The sequence below is a fragment of the Hypoxylon trugodes genome, assembly GCF_022578975.1.
Source record: "Hypoxylon trugodes strain CBS 135444 unplaced genomic scaffold F4822scaffold_2, whole genome shotgun sequence".
NCBI classification, from domain to species: domain Eukaryota; kingdom Fungi; phylum Ascomycota; class Sordariomycetes; order Xylariales; family Hypoxylaceae; genus Hypoxylon; species Hypoxylon trugodes.
In genome coordinates, this window is record NW_026250017.1 from 1,807,637 (window position 1) to 1,824,448 (window position 16,812).

General features: G+C 47.7%; 6 protein-coding genes across 6 annotated transcripts; 2 read left to right on the forward strand and 4 right to left on the reverse strand.

Annotated features, from left to right (window-relative positions):
• Positions 1-76: 76 nt before the first annotated feature.
• Positions 77-1,941, forward strand: F4822DRAFT_390314 (RNA polymerase II transcription elongation factor-domain-containing protein). The gene is made up of 2 exons (XM_051457046.1): positions 77-509; positions 591-1,941. Exons 1-2 carry the CDS (start codon positions 395-397, stop codon positions 1,523-1,525), a joined length of 1,050 nt encoding a protein of 349 aa, XP_051318043.1. The 5' UTR covers positions 77-394; the 3' UTR covers positions 1,526-1,941.
• A 9-nt stretch (positions 1,942-1,950) lies between these two features.
• On the reverse strand, positions 1,951-3,671 carry F4822DRAFT_122830 (uncharacterized protein). The gene is made up of 2 exons (XM_051452607.1): positions 3,072-3,671; positions 1,951-2,986 (listed from the first exon to the last, which is right to left on the reverse strand). The coding sequence occupies exons 1-2, from the start codon at positions 3,293-3,295 to the stop codon at positions 2,158-2,160; spliced, it is 1,053 nt and encodes a 350-aa protein (XP_051318044.1). The 5' UTR covers positions 3,296-3,671; the 3' UTR covers positions 1,951-2,157.
• Positions 3,672-4,654: 983 nt separating this feature from the next.
• F4822DRAFT_122798 (uncharacterized protein) lies at positions 4,655-7,146 on the reverse strand. The gene has a single exon (XM_051452606.1). The coding sequence runs from the start codon at positions 6,811-6,813 to the stop codon at positions 4,825-4,827; it is 1,989 nt and encodes a 662-aa protein (XP_051318045.1). The 5' UTR covers positions 6,814-7,146; the 3' UTR covers positions 4,655-4,824.
• A 790-nt stretch (positions 7,147-7,936) lies between these two features.
• F4822DRAFT_390319 (uncharacterized protein) lies at positions 7,937-8,976 on the reverse strand (the record flags this gene model as incomplete). Its single annotated transcript, XM_051457047.1, has 2 exons — positions 8,954-8,976; positions 7,937-8,869 (listed from the first exon to the last, which is right to left on the reverse strand). A coding segment is annotated over exon 2 (220 nt), but the record flags the coding sequence as incomplete, so codon positions are not given.
• Positions 8,977-12,397: 3,421 nt separating this feature from the next.
• F4822DRAFT_122901 (cryptochrome) lies at positions 12,398-15,311 on the forward strand. Its single transcript, XM_051452608.1, has 2 exons — positions 12,398-13,421; positions 13,476-15,311. The coding sequence occupies exons 1-2, from the start codon at positions 12,916-12,918 to the stop codon at positions 15,031-15,033; spliced, it is 2,064 nt and encodes a 687-aa protein (XP_051318047.1). The 5' UTR covers positions 12,398-12,915; the 3' UTR covers positions 15,034-15,311.
• A 14-nt stretch (positions 15,312-15,325) lies between these two features.
• F4822DRAFT_390330 (HotDog domain-containing protein) lies at positions 15,326-16,795 on the reverse strand. The gene has a single exon (XM_051457048.1). It carries the CDS (start codon positions 16,595-16,597, stop codon positions 15,590-15,592), a length of 1,008 nt encoding a protein of 335 aa, XP_051318048.1. The 5' UTR covers positions 16,598-16,795; the 3' UTR covers positions 15,326-15,589.
• Between the last annotated feature and the right edge of the window lie 17 nt (positions 16,796-16,812).

A 16,812-nucleotide genomic window follows, 5' to 3' on the forward strand; every position in this document is an offset into this window, starting at 1 on the left:
TGCTCCTAGGTAGGTAGGTACCTGTAGCCCGCCTAGACTGCTAGAGCGCCTTGCACGCGTTCAGCCCTTCCGCCTTGTTACTGCCAACTCTGCTGCTTGTACTTTACCTTCCCTTTGATTCTATGATACAATTCTGCAATCCAATCTCTACATCCTTCAACCTACAACCTACCATTTCACGTTTGGTATTCCATTTAACAATATTACCTTTAAAATACCAACCAATTCTACATAACATATTTGCGATACAACGTCGCCGACTCTTTGGAAATATTCAAATCACTACACTGCATACCTAGCCTTTCTCCCACGCCTCGACGCAATTACATCTAACCCCCACCAGTTGAACTTGAAAGAATAGACATCGCAAGAATTCCAAGAATTTCCACCCAATATGACGTCCCTTGCGGCGGGGATAGTCGATCCTACCAAAGCCGGCAAATATCCAGTCGTGCTTAGCGATGCTCTACTCGGCAAAGATCCAAAGGATATCTTTACTGGCGTGAGATGTAAGTCGTCCCCATCGTCCCCATCGCCCCCAGCTAATCATATATACCATACCCGGTTTACTAAGAAATAACAAACTGTAGATAATCACAAGCCTTCCTTGTCAAACCCCACGGCGCCCGCTCAAGCACGAATAAAACAGGCGTCTACATCTTCCAAGAAAACCCCATCTACGTACGATCTATCATTTCAAGACGACGGTGGTCGCTATCAATACAAAGGTACACGCGGCGTCGAAGACAGTCAGTATGTGCTGATCTTCGACGCCACACGCGAGGTCTTTGTTCTGCACAAAGTGGACTCGATGTTCAACATGAATCTAGTGCAGACACCCACCAACGACAACGCCCAGAGCCTGCGGCAAGAGTATCCCCAGCTCGACAGCCATAGCATCAGCAGCAGCGCCAGGGCTGCCGGCCCTGCGACCGGCGGTAAGAAGTCTGCCAAGGTCGCCGGTGAGGAGAAGAAAACGACCGCTAAACCGCGAAAACCCGCCTCGAAAGCCAAAGAAGATAAGCCAGCCTTGGTCATGCCCGAGAAGAAACCGCCGCCGAAACCCACAGCCACAGCCACCAAGAAGCCGGGAAAGGCGTCCGCAGACGAGGACGAAGATAGTTCTGACGACGATCTGGGCCTTACAATCGAAAACCCGGGAGGCGGGTCTTCGGGTCCTGCACGGGATTTCTCTCCCGGCTTTTTAGAGATTCGTCGATTCTCCGATATCATGCATGAGGACGAGGATGCCGACGGCGAGGAAGACGACGATGATAATTTTGAGCATTTTAAACTCCCCAGCCCTATAAACCGACAGATGCAGGAGACAAGTGTGAATCAACAGCCAACACGAGCCGACGAAGACGAGGAGGAGGAAGACGACGAGATGGAAGATGTCCAACAGGAGCAGCCAGTTGAAATCGAGGAGCCTGTTCTGGACGACGAGTCGGAGCTTGAAGCTGCCTTGATGGCCGAACTAGCAGAGGCTGACCAAGCGGAAAGCGACGTTAGTGAAGAAGAGTAGTTTTTCATTAAGAATGATTATGATTCGTCGTTATGGGCAAATTTGGTGATATTATCTATCCAGGTAATTAGGGATGACATCGCTGAATTCACGAACGGGATATCGGGTTAATGTGGCGTCTGGTGTATCGGATACCACTTGTGCAATTCTTGATTTACGAAATAGGAGTGAGGTATACATCTCTGGCGAAAATCTTCTAGGGAAAGGGGGGACCTGGGAAAATTTCTTCTATTATGGAAGATGTTCTTCGATGGGGATGGTTGAAGCGAATATAGTAGTACATACCTAGGTAGTTACTCAACGTCAACGTTAGATGTCTACAAATGACTGCGATTTTTTTTTTTTTTTTGTTTAATTAAGTCCAGATAGAGCATATCTAACGTAGCTACCTAGGTAGCGAATTATATTACATCTAATGAAGACTGCCCCAGATATTTAAGTACCTAAGTACCAAAAGATAGGCAGCGAATTCCACAATTACAAAAAGCAGGGGGCACATGTACACAATGGCATATAACAAGAACACCGGGAGCCATATCTTACAGCTGGACCTTTTTCTGTTCTCGTCTAGCATAAGAGTTTACTTTTATACAAAATCCCTATATCGCCCTTTCTCCATCATCTCTCCTTTTCTACGATGCGCCCGAGAAGACCAAATCCTCGTTCCCAACAACGGGATTTAGGACATTTACATTTGTTCCGGCGAGGACACCATCGCCGCCCTGGACGACAGCCGAGAACGAATCGGCCATGAGTTGAACACCGGATACGAAGTCCTTCTCGTCGAACTCGCAGTGACCGCCGTTGGGCGAGTTGTCCACCGTCTGTAGTGCGCCGACCGCATCGGCGGCTAGTCCTTGCCCCGTCACGATTTGTTCGTACGCCTGGATCGCGGCGGGAATGGCGGGCTGTAGTAGCGAGAGCTCCTGCTGCGTACTTTGGAAATGGACGCGCGTGGCGGCGAGCGCTGCCGCGTTGTCCGCTGAGACATCGACTTGGGGTTCGAGACCGCCGCAGTTGAGTAGGACTTGCGACTCCTGGCCCGCGGCGCCCGCGAATTGGGCCATGTGTGCCGGCATGAAAAAGCCGGAGAGCAGAAGCGAACCGCCGGACACACCGGTGAAACTGACCTTGTTGGCGTCGAAAGCTACCATGCTGGGTAGCACGTTGGCGATGAGGTCGGCGACGGCTTGCGAGTGTGCGACACCGTCGGTTCGGTCGAGACCGGAACCGCCACCCCAGAAGAGGTTTGGATCTGGGGCGAGAACGGCAACGCCGGCTAGGCCGTCTTGTACAGCTTGGTTGGGGAAGTCAAAGAAGGACTGCCCGCCGTCGCCGTGCAAGAGCACGTTCAAACCTAAGTTACCAGCCGCTCCGGCAGCTTGTGTAGCGCCTGCCACGCCTGAGTCCGTTGTGAATTGATCCGCGGGCGCGGAGACTTTGAAGCGTAGAGGGAGGCCACTATGATGTGATTGTTAGTTTTGATAAAATATAATTCTGCGCAAGTACACGACATGTTTATTTATGGGAAAACGGATAAGCATACTTCACTGTAGCATTGGTGTCCAATATAGTACTTCCATCTGTCGCGGTTGAGACGCCTTGTGGTATCTGTTGTGCCTGAGCAAAAGCGGTTGTAGCTTGTTGTTGGCCCTTGCTAATCTGACCTCCCTTCTTCCTACCGGTCCTCCCTCTGCTCTGAGGAGCCGCTTCCACAGCGGAGAGCAGGCCGAGGGCTAAGAACAAGGACAACGAACGGACGGTCAACATCCTGATTACTTGAAGGTAAAAAGTACTACGGACAGAAATATTATCGAGAAGAGAAAGTAGAAGAGAAAGGGGAATGAAGCGGGCAGATCCGGGCCCGGGTGAAGAAGAGAAGTGTAAGTAAAAATGATACCCGTCAAGAGCTGAAGGAAAGAGAAATGAAAATAAGGAAGGAAACAGAATAGAAAAGGCTCATTAACGCTTCGAGAAGTTCAAGAGAATTAACATTCAGCCCAATTCATTATGTCGCTTCCTCCTAGGATCGCGAAGATCAAACAAGCTATCATGGTCTATATGAGGATCGTATGTGAATTGCCAAGCCAAACCACTTACCGTACAGTAGAATAGAAGCATCGATTCGCGATGCCAAGCAAATATGGAAAAACGCCAAGAAGGGGTAGTAGTACGACGAAACCGATATCTTTTACGGCGTCATTTGCGATGAAGCATCAGCGTCGATAATAGGTATTGCTAGCGAAGCGGGCTACCCTACTTAGGATGCTGGCTATTGAATTTAAGACCGTCTTTGTGAGAGAATTGGCAATCTTGAGACCGAATTGGCGGATATTTGGGCTTCTCCGTGTTTCGCAGCAAGGATCACGACCGTTTGGAGCCGCCATCGACCCTTGTTCAAACCCCACAATCGCTAGGACGTATCGTCACATCTCTGGGCGCGTACTCTTGACTGAAGCTTAGCTGTTGCTTGGCGTTGACAATTGTCTACTTATTTGTGAAAACACAAAAGTTTAGTCGGGATACTTAAGAAAGAGAAACTCATACGATTTGGTCCACGAACGATACGAACGAACTCGAATTTATCGGATTTGAAATTGATAGTTGGCATTGCCAACAAGCTCAGAAATGATTTGTATTGTAGATTGCTTGGGAACTTCTATCCAACCCATTTGACCATTGGATATCATAGCTAGATTCGCGGGAATGAAGCTTGTATCGCAAATGAAGAAGTCCATGTCTCTTTTTTTGTAGAGAAATCCCTAGCGCCATTGCTTTATTACAATAACCAGCCCAAAGAAGGTCCCGACTTCGCTTGCTCCTGTATGCCCAAAATGCTATTATCAAGTATATAACCTCGTATAAGTGCGAAAAGAGTGTACCGAATATAAAAATGAAAAGGGTGCTGGTATATGATAACGAAGGTTTGCATTTGCAAGTCGAAAACCTCGAACGCATCCTATTCGGTGCGACGATGATGCCCACAGGTTCATGAGCGTACCCCGTAAACCGAGGAGACCTGATGGACGGCTTATAAATAGAGTTGTATGGAGGTACACGACGTGGATCACCGTGGCGATTCTACCGTAAATAACCCGCAAGAGAGGGCATCGCACAGGCACTTCTTTCCCATCAACTCACGAATCAACGTGAAGCGACAATAGCTTAATCCCAGTCTCGATGATGGTATTATGATATCGCTTATAGCACTGCGCGCTCCATATATCTAGATAGATAATAGGTGTAGAGGCGATGCTACAACGAGCCGGTATCTATGAACCTGACGTATCCGTCGACACCTACCCAACCGATTCGTCCATTCCCTCCAAGTCGTTCGGGGTGGCGCCATGTTTCTTGACCATATGTCGCCTCCAATTATCTTTCCTTGGGAACGCTTTACCACCCTTGAAGTAAGGGCATGTTGGCTCTATACAATGGTAGGCCTTCGACTTGACGTGCTTGTCGTTGATGTGACGGTCGAGATGTGTCTTCGTACCAAACCTCTTGTCACAACCTTGGTAGGGACACTCGTGTTTGCGATCGTGATACCGCTTATGGTGGTTGAGTTTGTGAATCTGGTCGAAATATCGTCCACATTCTTCGCATATATAACCGGACGATTGTGGAGACAGTTTTGAGACCTCCGGCGACGAGCTCGACTCCGGTTCTGTTTTGACATGCTCATGAGGTATTGGGTATGGAGACGGCGAGACGGTAATACGGGTATCCGGTGTCCTCCCCATAGAAGGATCTGTAGAACTTTGTCCCGGCGTTGTAGTGTAATCGTACGAGTCGCCGGACAGGCGAGGTTCATCCTCGTCACTAGGTATGTCGAGAAAACTATCGGCATCAAAGTCGTCTTGGTGGGCTTGAGTGAGGTCGTCAAGGCGTTCTTGCGACGGCTCATCCGTAATGATGGCCGGCGGCGACGTGGGGAACGTGGGGGGAGACAATGAGTTCTCCATTTGGTAGTGCGTATAAGCAGCTTTCTCAACGGGGTTGGATGGTTGCATGATGGACATAGGCGACACGAAGGATTCTGGCTGAAGAGGAGGAGAGTGAGAGCCCTGGAGGACAGAAGGTCTATGTACATCATCAAGAGTCTCATCCAGCTCCATAGGCTCCGGGATGGCCGGGCTCATAAGTCGTTCTTGGACCCGAGTCTCGGATTGTGGCTGAGCTGAGTGAGGTAACCCGTGAGTGGAGTCCGGACCAACTAAGACAGCTGAAGGCAGCTCGGGGTCTTTCTCCGTGGTTTCTCGTATTATTGTTGAACTGGTTCGGAGAGGAAATTCGTCATACCGCGAATCACCTCGCTTTTGTCTCTTGTGTTGCTGCTGATCCTTTTCCAGCCGGTTCCCAGTACCTAATGTAGTCGCATCTTCGGACATTTCGCCAGGTTCTTCAAAATAGCGATCTGCGGTGTGTTTTTCTTGCGTAGTAATTTCTCCCTTGCTTTCAAAGCCCGATACTGGCTTGATACTCGCAGGACTCTCAACTGGCGAGGCAGGGAAATACTGTTGTGAAGTCGAATACTGAGGACTGCTAGCACCTTGAGCCGAAGAGTGTGTAGACCGCTTCCTCTTAATGCTGCTCCAAATTCGACTAGTCAGGGAGCCACTCCTTCTTCGGTGTTCTCGTGAATCTCTAAGCTGGGCTTCATAAAGCTCGGTCATCTGCCTAGATGGAGGTATCGGTGCTTGTTCAGGATCCGAATCCATCGAGATCCTGGTATCATAATAACTAGAATTGGCGGCTTCATGTGCTGGGGAAGCATTGTCCGAAGGCTGATTTGCTCCAGGTTCGTTGGTAGTCGAAAAGGCTGTCGGCTGAGGAGGTAAAGAGAAGTCAATGCCTGGGGGTAGAGGTGGCTGTCCAAAGTTCTGATGGGCATAATAGATATCATGATCTCTTATCAAGTCATCCTCGTAACCAGAAGTCTGCGGCTGGAATTCCGAGCCGTCACTAAAGCCAGGGACGTTCCTATCGATGTCATCCTTCGTGGAAGGGGGGCGACTTGTGTGCGAAACAGGGGCATGCCTAGGCAGGAAGCCTGGGAGAGGGAAAAAGGTCCTACGTTGGGCAGCGGTAGCCTTCTCAGTTGGTACTATCTCTGCTTCTTTGGCCTCCCTGGACTTCCGTTTGAATCGGAAGTAAAGGAAGCCTAAAACTATGAGTAATAGGCTGCCTCCGATAACACAGCCGATGACAGTTCCCGCAATTCCACCGGGGGAGAGCTCAGCTCCCCGCGCCTCCAGGCCGGGCTTGGTGAATTCAATAGGCGCCATGCTGGATTTGGCGTGAGCCGAAGCTCACAGCGAGGTTGAATGAATAGGCTCGTAGGAGCTCAAAATAGTACGTTGTCGAAACAGTCTCACTAGGTCGTGTGAGAAAGTTATGCGTGATGAGTGAGGTGAAATGGATTATTTCCACCGAAGATTGAGAGATTCCAGTGTCTTGGTGGCGAGTGGACAGTACATGTGAGACCCAAACGTTAAGCGACGATTAGAATAGTTAATGTGGCCTATAATGGTCGGAATAAGAAGGTCGAATGACAGATGGATGGTATGTCTCTCTTCGCAAGGTCGGTTGGCTGGTTAGTCGCTCATTCATTCACTCAATCAATCAATCACTGGGATGATGAGAGGTTCGGCCAATGTAGGCGGCCCGATGGCAGCCTGACAGGTGCTGCGCAATGCAGGTAGCGATTATGCCGAGGACGTATTCAGGAAGAGTTCGTAGATCGTTAAGCCCATGTTGATTAATTGATTGATTGATTGTTTGTTTGTTTGTTTTTCTTCTCAGATGGATTATGGGCTTACGAAAGAATTGACGTTGGAAAAACAAGGATTTGCTGATTAGCTGATTTAATCAGATTGATTCAGCCTCATCAGAAATGTTGGAGGCGCAACCCTTAACAAACACCCCCCTTCCCCCCCTCCACCCTTGACCCTTAACCTTTACGACCCTTGGAAGGCGGGAACTGGGACCCGGGAAGCGCCCTAAAGATGCAGGAGAGCTGCATTGTGATCCCGTGCGTTGCCAGTCTTGTCCAATAACTTAGGTGGTAACCCCCCTGCCAATTGGAGTCCTCAGTTGACGTTTCCCTCTTTATTGCTCTAGGGTTTCAACTTATCTGTTATCATCAAATCTCCGACCTCCTCTAAATCCCCCTATACTCCTAGTAAAATCTCCAATTATATAATAGTACACTAACAAAGTGACATGTCTGCCAATACCTACCTCGGTATCTACCTAAGTACCTACAGTACCGTACCTACCGTACCTATATAGGGTACTATGCTGCGCCACAAGCTATGGCCTAAAGTAGGATAGGGGGTTAATCGATAGTGGAAACCAACCGAAATAACGTGCGAATCCCATTTTTTTCCTTCTTCCTTCTCCAAACTACAGTAACCCATACCCCATACCAAGGCATATACACAGCCCGAATAACAAATCGGAGACCTCTCGGTGAACGCGATGAATTACGTCTAATATGTCGAACAGAATCATCAACGCGATACTCACATTGAATAACCACCGGAAATACCGTCTGTATCAGCCTCAATATCATAATGCATTGTAACCTCAGACGTCACCATGGTGTGCTAATGCAATGCTTTCTTTCGTTATGCTTCTCAATCCGATAGATCACGTCACCGCAAGATATTGTAGGCAATTTGTAATTGAACTCGACCATACCGTCACAAATACTTGATATCTTACTCTTTTTATTTTACTATTCGACCCTAATCTCCGAGACGACACAAGATGCCACCGTCTTGAGAGGATGGTTAGCAAGGCCAAAAGAATTTCGACCCACTCGCACAGTATACTGGGGATAACAGCAGTAACAACCATCCTAACACACATCATAGCACGGCCGACTTCCGAGTGACTATAACGTGTATTAATTACATACTTACAAGCTAAATGTAGGTGAAAGCCTCACTAACTCGCTTAAGTCTCGGAGCACTTTTGAGGCTTTTGAGAGAGCCTACGGCCGATACTTCCAATTGTCCCGTCTCACCAAGGGTCAACCATGTTAGAAACATTCGGGAAATTTTCTTGTTCGTCAGTTGAGACAATATGATTCACTTTCCCTCAAGCCAGGCCCTTTACTTTGTCCAGTAGGCCAAGGAATATCTAGAAAGTTCTAACTTGACATCCTAACTTTCCGATGAGGCATCTAATGGTGTTGTTATCCGCGACGAAAATGAGATCGCTTTCGATTCCCGGTGCCCCAAATTCGATCTCCATCAAGTTGCGCATATCTCATTCCAGCCACCAATAACCAGGATCTCCCCAATATTATAACGAGCATATCTATTTTTTTTATTAGTAAGCACCTTCAAGCCAGATAACGCAGAGGTAGCAACCTAGAAGCCACCCAAACTTGAACTTACGTTTCCCACCGTACACCAGGATCTAAAGTCCACGGCATTCCTTCCTAGGGCATCATGGATATCTAGTGTATTGAGAAATTTGCTTCTTCCGGACCAGATACCCAGTCAAGAATGCGGGTCCTGCCGTTATAAGATCTGAGCTTAAATACACAGAAGTCGAGATCTTGACCGCATTACCTCAGTACTTGTGACAATCCTACTCGAGGCCTTCCAACCCTTGTTCCTCTCATCAATATCCCGGATACGACCTATCGACAGACTTCAGCCTAATGATCTAAAAGCTGCGCGCGAACGAAAACTGACAGTGCGTGATTGGGCAGTATTTGCTAATGGTGTATATTATCGTCTAATGCTAAACGTTTACGCAGTCCATCCATTTACAAGTGACACATCCCTCTTAGATGTATGATATAGTTCACGACATGAATCGTTAACAGGTCCCCTGGCGGAAAATGGGTTTAAATTCCCGTTGTTTCTCGTGTTGTGTTACGGATCCGTTGCATTGCCGCGGTGTGCATACAGTTTTCCTAATAGCTAAACTAGGCTTTATGTGGCTCGATTGCAAAACCCGACACTGGACTCGAGATCGTAAACCAACGTGCATATAACTCATGCATAAAGCTACAGGTTGCATACGGTCGACTGGGGCAAGAGCTAGCTGTATCTGTACTGTCCCCCAATCCTACATCGTATCAACATACGCGAATAGCCAGTTTTCGAAGAGGTGAATAGACTAAACACTGAGTTGGGTTATCCTAGGGTGCAAATTCATGGATGGATTGGCATTTTAGAGATGGGCTGCGTGATAGACCTCGTAGCAAGTATAGTAGACATGGGACCGAGAAGTTGGATTAAAATGTTCATTTAAACCTTGGTATAATGAAATATTGAGTATACATCGAGATTATCGATTCAATATCAGGTATCTAGCGGGATCTATGCTACGTGTATGCACCTAGTGAGGCTATTCTTCGGACTAATACAACCTGGGAGAGGTTGTGGGTGCGAAGTCATAGGAGACAAAATTACCGGTATAGAACCAGAAATATTTAGTAGGCAATAATCGAACTGCCATGTCATCACGCATCTATCCGCCATGCTTTTACAAACCACATTGTCGGTTATTGGAACTAATCTTCTCCTGGGGGTTATCGAAATGCCACATGGCATTCGAAATATCCATGGACGAATGTTTATGGCGGAAGACATAGCACATATCGAGTCATCGCCCGTCATGAGATTGTATAAGCTGCTTGAAACCGGATCTGAGTGAACGATGATCATCAAAAGTACCTAAGTAGTACCTAGAAGATGTACCTGAATATGCAGAGCTTGTGAAACTTCAAATAACGGGCATCATGTTGCCGTAGAATTTTAGTAGCACAAATACCTTGCTCATTGCCTAAAAATGCTTATTTAAAATGATTCCCATATACACAACATCCTGTCGATGCACGCCTTCGGCTATTAATGACCAAGCGGAACCATACGATTTAAGTGATAGGAGTTATTTACATCGATCGAGGTCCTACAGCTGAGAAGAGTGGGTAGACGAGGGGGGAGGAAAGTACTAATCTACTACAAGATATAATGCTCACAACATATAAGCATACGCGGAAAATGTATAGAAAAGTAATTCGATGTTTTTATGAAGCAATAAGCAGGTCCTAATATGGGTTTGATATAAATTAATTGTACAAAGTTATTGAAGATGATTGGAGAATTTGCTTTAAGAAATGAGGGAATAGAAAAGAGATGATGTCAATTACTAGTTACATCCGGCATGCTAGATTAGTATATGCGTGCCAGGTATGCAAGGAGGGCAGTCTGTCATATATCATTTTTTTTTCTCTCTATGGTTCTCTGAGGTAGATATCCGATGACAGCTGTGCTTCTCCGAGGGCCAGAACAAGTCCTAATTTCCGTGGACTGCCGGATATGCCTATAGCAAAGAAGAGGTCTAGAAATTTTTTTTTTCCTCATACAGATACGACGGTAACATTTGCATCACCATTCTGAGGTTGATGTAACTATCGTGTAGGTTTCATTCTCCACGTGTAATTGATGGTAAGTCGAACTAATATGTACAACCCGCGGGCACGGGCTTTACTTTGAACATAGCAGAAATATGTAGATCTTCATGCGGCTAACAATGTAGTCGATTACACTAAAATATCTATAGGGTTCAATTAACATGTCAAACTGCTTTAGTCTCTTACTTGGGGGATTGGATGCATTTAGAGAATGACGTGTGAGATGAAGGAACTCGAAATCGAGTACTACTCCGTTTACCTACATAAGGTAGGATGTAAATACTTGGGTGTTTATAAGTTGCAATTGCATTTACGTGTATGCTGTGCTTTGATGTTAGTTAGATGGGTACATCACACGTACAAAGGAGATACTGGAGGTACATGTATATGTATATCTTCAATACATGTAGACATGAGGGTAGTAACTTCGGTATGTATAGGCACCTAAACTCTAAGGGTAACTTAGGTAAGTTTAGGTAGGGTCTAGGGGGCTGGAGAGAGAGTTGGGAGGTCGCTCTTCCCGAACGGCAAAGTATCAGCCAGACCTATCTAGACCAACCAATGCGAACCAGGGATAGGGGATCCGCAAATGCACATAAGGCTTCTTAGTGGTTCCCAATGGCCCCTAGTGGTCCCGGAAGATTCCCCCTGGCTTCTTGGTCTCCAAAAAAATCTTATTTTACGGGTTCCCGATCTCTACCCCCCGGACCCAAATCTGAGCATCATGGCAACCAGCGCGTGCACTCTTTCCAATTCCGATGCCTCGACACACCACAATCCCTCATATTCCCCCCCCCCATAGCATTTCTAAATGGCCAGATCGTCAGACACATACCTGGCCGGCACCATGACTCCTCATGCAAGAGACAAATTTTATCTCCTTCCTCGGAAGCTTCTCCGGGTTCCAGCTGAGTCTGAATTGGACATTTACGCCCCTGTTTGCCATGCTGGTCCCATAAGAGGTAGAGAGATAAAGAGACAGAGAATACCAGGTCCAGGGTGAAATATCCGGATCCCAAAAGAATTCGTTCCTGGTCATCGCCATATACCTTTATATTACGAGTGGACCTGATCTCTCGTTCTAGTCTTGATCTTGGCCGGATGTGTCTCTCTTTGGGGGGAATCTTACTACTTTACATCGTCTGCCTCACTCTTTGTGTCTACTTGCGGCTCTTTGCCACGTACTACTTCCATGCGGATCATAGTCACTACTTGAATGCTTTCTTACTCATAAAACGCCCGATTCGGTTGAACTACATTTTAGTATCGTGGGGTTAATATCGCTGCTCCTTAAGGCAGAATTATCGGCGTCTTCCCCATTAGACTGATGAGCCCCGTTCCGTACATTAGCGTGGCCGCGGAACCTAACAACCAAACACCTTGATCTGGGACCGCTTTTGCCCTTTTTAGACAAGCCGGTTTGCCTCTAGTTAAGACTCCAAGAACCGGTACCCTGGTTTGTCCTAGTTGAGGATAAGTGGGCTAGCCTTGCTCTATTGTTCGTACATCGGCCGGCAAGACGAACCACGAGGCATCTGATTCACCTTCAGCCTCCTTGGCCCAGATTCTGATCTGTAGGGTCTAGACTTCCCTCCCTTCATCATTCACTCGCTCCCCTATACGATATAACCATGCTATATCACTAGCGTCGATCTCAGCCTTCATTTACATATATACTCTTGCCAAACTGAGGGTCACTAGCCTAAGCAAACTATCAAAGACGTCAACCCTCTTTCTATGAGCTGTATTTCATCTGGCCTCTGCCGACTCCACCCAGCCTACGTCCTTTTCTCAAGGTGAAGTACTTCATCACCCTGACTCGTCAATCTTTGTGTCGGTCACTCCCGTCTCATCCAACTCATACGGCACATACCGGGGTTATAGCTCTAGAGCTCAATTCGAATCAACTACTTGGCACATTCTCCACCTTGTTCCCGATCAAGTCACCATGTCGAAGAGTAACGTTCTCATCTATATCATACGCCACGACTTGCGAGTCTCTGATAACCCTATTCTACACCACCTTGCTTCTAAGTCCGACCATGGGTTCACACATGTCCTTCCCCTTCTCGTATTACTCCCGCACAACATCGAGGTTTCAGGATTCTTAAAGGAGGGGAGCCGGTCTCCTTTTCCTGAAGCTAAAAGCGAAATCGGACGCTATTGGAGATGTGGGCCGCATCGAGCTAAGTTTATCGCCCAATCGATTTGGAACATGAAAGAAAACCTCGAAGGCCTAGGAAGCAACCTGACGATTAGAATTGGTAAATATGATCAAGTACTAAAAATATTAGTTGAGGGTTTACGGCAGAATGAACTCGATGTTGGTGGAGTATGGACAATAGGAGAAGAAGGTTACGAGGAGAAATTAGATGAAAAGCTTATCTCAAAGACTTGCTCGGGTCTAGGTATAGATTTTCAAACATGGGTTGACGAAAAGTACTTCATTGATGAGTGAGTTATAGCCATGGCCTGGAAGGAACTTTACTGACTGATCTTTGCCTTCAGCCGGGATCTTAAGCTTGAATCACCCCAAGACCTTCCGGACGTATTCACTACATACAGGAAGATGATGGAACCCCTTCGTGAAAAGCCTAGAGCAACTCTACCTAGCCCGTCAAAAGATACGTTACCGAAACCAATTGAAGAATCCAAAACTCCTAGTCAAGAAGTGCCCTTCGGAGTTCCGTCGTCGTTTGAGGATTTCGAGGAGGCTCTATTGCGCCCTATCAATGGAGTCCTGTCTGGAGCCCCACCGTTCCCCGAAGGAGCGAAGTCGGCACACCCCTTCCGCGGTGGGGAAGACAACGCTCATAACAGATTAATCTATTTAATCAAGTCAGGAAATGCCTACTCATATAAGAGCTCACGAAATGGGCTACTAGGCAGTGATTTTAGCACCAAACTCTCCGCCTACCTTGCGCAAGGATGCATTACCGCTCGGCAAGTTCACAGTCGACTAGTTGCGTATGAGGATGGGATAGACGAATCACTAGCCGAGTCGCAAGGTTATGGCGATGGCGAAAATGAAGGGACGAAGGCAATACGATTTGAGTTATTATGGCGTGACTACATGAGGCTGTGTACTAGAAAGTTCAAAGCGAAACTCTTCCTACGGTCCGGGTTCCGCAATGACGATTCCGATAAATGGAAATCGGCCAAGCAAGAGGATATTGCGGATAGCCAACAACAGCCAGCGGAGGAGATATCGAAGACAGTGCAAAGGATATTTGACGGTACTACTGGGATGGGACTAATCGATGCTTCCCAACGAGAATTGTTGCATACCGGGTATACATCGAACCGTGCCCGACAGAATGTCGCGAGTTTCCTTGCCAAACATCTCAGCATCGATTGGCGATACGGGGCTGAATGGTATGAAATGTTGTTGGTTGACTATGATGTTTCATCAAATTGGGCGAATTGGCAGTATGTAGCTGGAGTCGGAAATGACCCACGTGGTGAAGCGCGTATATTCAACCCGGTCAAGCAAGCTTTCGACTATGATAAAAATGGTGAATACGTACGGGCTTGGGTACCGGAGGTGCGGAGGATTGAGAAGTTAGAACATGTCTTCCAAGCTTGGACGACCCCCAAAGAAGATTGGGATCGACTTGGTCTGACAGGACTCCCAATGGCCGAGGACCCGGTAAAGAAAATTGATTTTTCTGTCGAAGGCAAACCCAAGAATCCCAGGAGACCGTTCATCCGGCGACGCGGCCCTGGGCGCGGGGGAAGTAGCCGGACGCATCAATCACTTCCGGACGCACAACTACAGGATACCACTAATACTCCTCCCACCAACAGACCCAACGAGAATGAAAAGCCGGTTGACGGGCCGCGAAATACGTATAACCAACAAAATATACCTGAAAACCCTCGTGGCAATTTCCGCGGCGGTTACCGCGGTGGGCGTGGATATGGCGGAGGCTATCGGAATCGGGGTTATCGTGGTTCAAGAGGATATCGTGGAGGTCGTGGAGGTCGTGGAGGTCGAGGCTCGTCGTCTAACTACGGCCAACCGGTTCCAATACAACAGATGGCTCCAGCCGAGCAAGCGCAATAGGATTCGTTGTATCGTGCGCCGAGCTATCTATACTCCGGTCCACCGATTATGTTGTACTCTCCTGTCGAATATTTCCCCCAACCATCCTACTTAGAGGTACGGCGTACAAACAGCAATTCACAAAACGCAAGTTTCGAATATTTCCAAAACGCGGCGTTGACCATACGATCGCGTTCCTTATGAAATAGGCGGGTAGGTGTTATAAGAAAATGGTTTTCCATGGATTAAAACTGTTAGATTCAATCATCTAACAACGACACATAGCTTTCCTTAATTTCGATGTTGTAACCAGAAAAAAAAAAAAAAAAAAAGTCGCCAATAAGGCTTAGCGTTTGCTAGCACTATAGATTAGTTAGTCTCTTAGCGAATGTTATTTTGATTGCTCTATTATTTGATATCATCTTCTACGACCTGATTGTGATAAACGCCTACCCATGCTACGTGAAGCTTCAATACATTCCGGGTGGAGATTCTTCGAGTAGATATCTTTACAGGGTTGTTTGTGTGAATAGGTATGTATATCTGCTCAAAGGTGACGCCCCTTAATATGTCCTACTTAGAACTTTTCGACAAGCGGCTTGAGTTTGACATCTCTAGGTACTACAAACAACGCTTTGGCCTCAACGCAAACTCGCCCCTTGAGAGTTTCTAATGTGCCGTCTACCCACATCTTACGATCGCTCTTAGCCGGATCCTCGCCCTCCCTCACCGCAGGCTTAGCGCGCACGACATAGAAACCAGCTGTCATGGTAGGGAAGCGATACGCGAGCTCGAGACGGGCAGTGACTCCCGTGCGCGCAGGGAATTTCAAGATGGCGCATCGTCCTAGACTCTCATCCAATATCGTGGCTAGTGCGCCGCCGTGTACAATACCTGGCCAGCCCGCTAACCCCGGTCCGAAATACACGACGCTTACGACCTCGCCTGTTGCTGCGTTCCGAAATATACGCTGAAAGGCGAGACCACGTGCCCCGGCGAGAGGACCGGAGGTTATGCGCGATTTTATTAGGTTGAGGGGCTGCGAGGCGGTGGGTTGTAGCCCGGAGTAGGCGTCCCAGCTTGTCCAGGCGGGATCGGAGGATAGCGTGCGCACGATTGGGAGGGAGGCGCCCTGTTCGTGGATTTTGGCTGTTAGGTATAGGTCTTCGGGCGAGTCGGGGAGGGGTAAGGAGGGCGGTTGGAGGGTTAGGCGGAGGGCGGTGCCGAGGAGTAGGCCTATGGCTAGGAAGAAGGCGGCTTGTTTAATAGCGCGACGACGTCGGCGGCGTAGTTCTATTTTGTCGGAGTCATTAGTGGTAGGGTTGGTGTTAGGAGGTTCGACGGGAGGAATTGACGTCGTTCCGGTAGCGGCGGCGGGAATGATTGGATCTGGTGTTTTGGAGGGGCCGACGAAGAGCGGTCGTGATATTGTGAAAGGTCTGGAGTTGCGCAATGGGAGAGAGTATTGCGATGAGGGTGTTGGGGTGATTCTTCGTATCGTGGGACTGGTTTGGGAGAGTCTCGGGCGGGTCACAACAGCATGCCGTAGACATAGCCGTGCGGCTCGAGGACCACCAATCAACATTATATGTTTCCCTCCCAGTTCCCAATGACACAGGAATTGTTGAATTGGGGTTATGATTCAAATTGAGGCTCTTTGGATGGTAAGTGAGACAGATCTTGGTTGAATGTAACCATAATTAATCCAAACAATTAATTCAAGCGATTAATTCAAACCGAGGCACAAAAGATTGATTGAGTGGGTGAGTGAGGGAGAAGGTCTTGCTTCTAGTTACATAT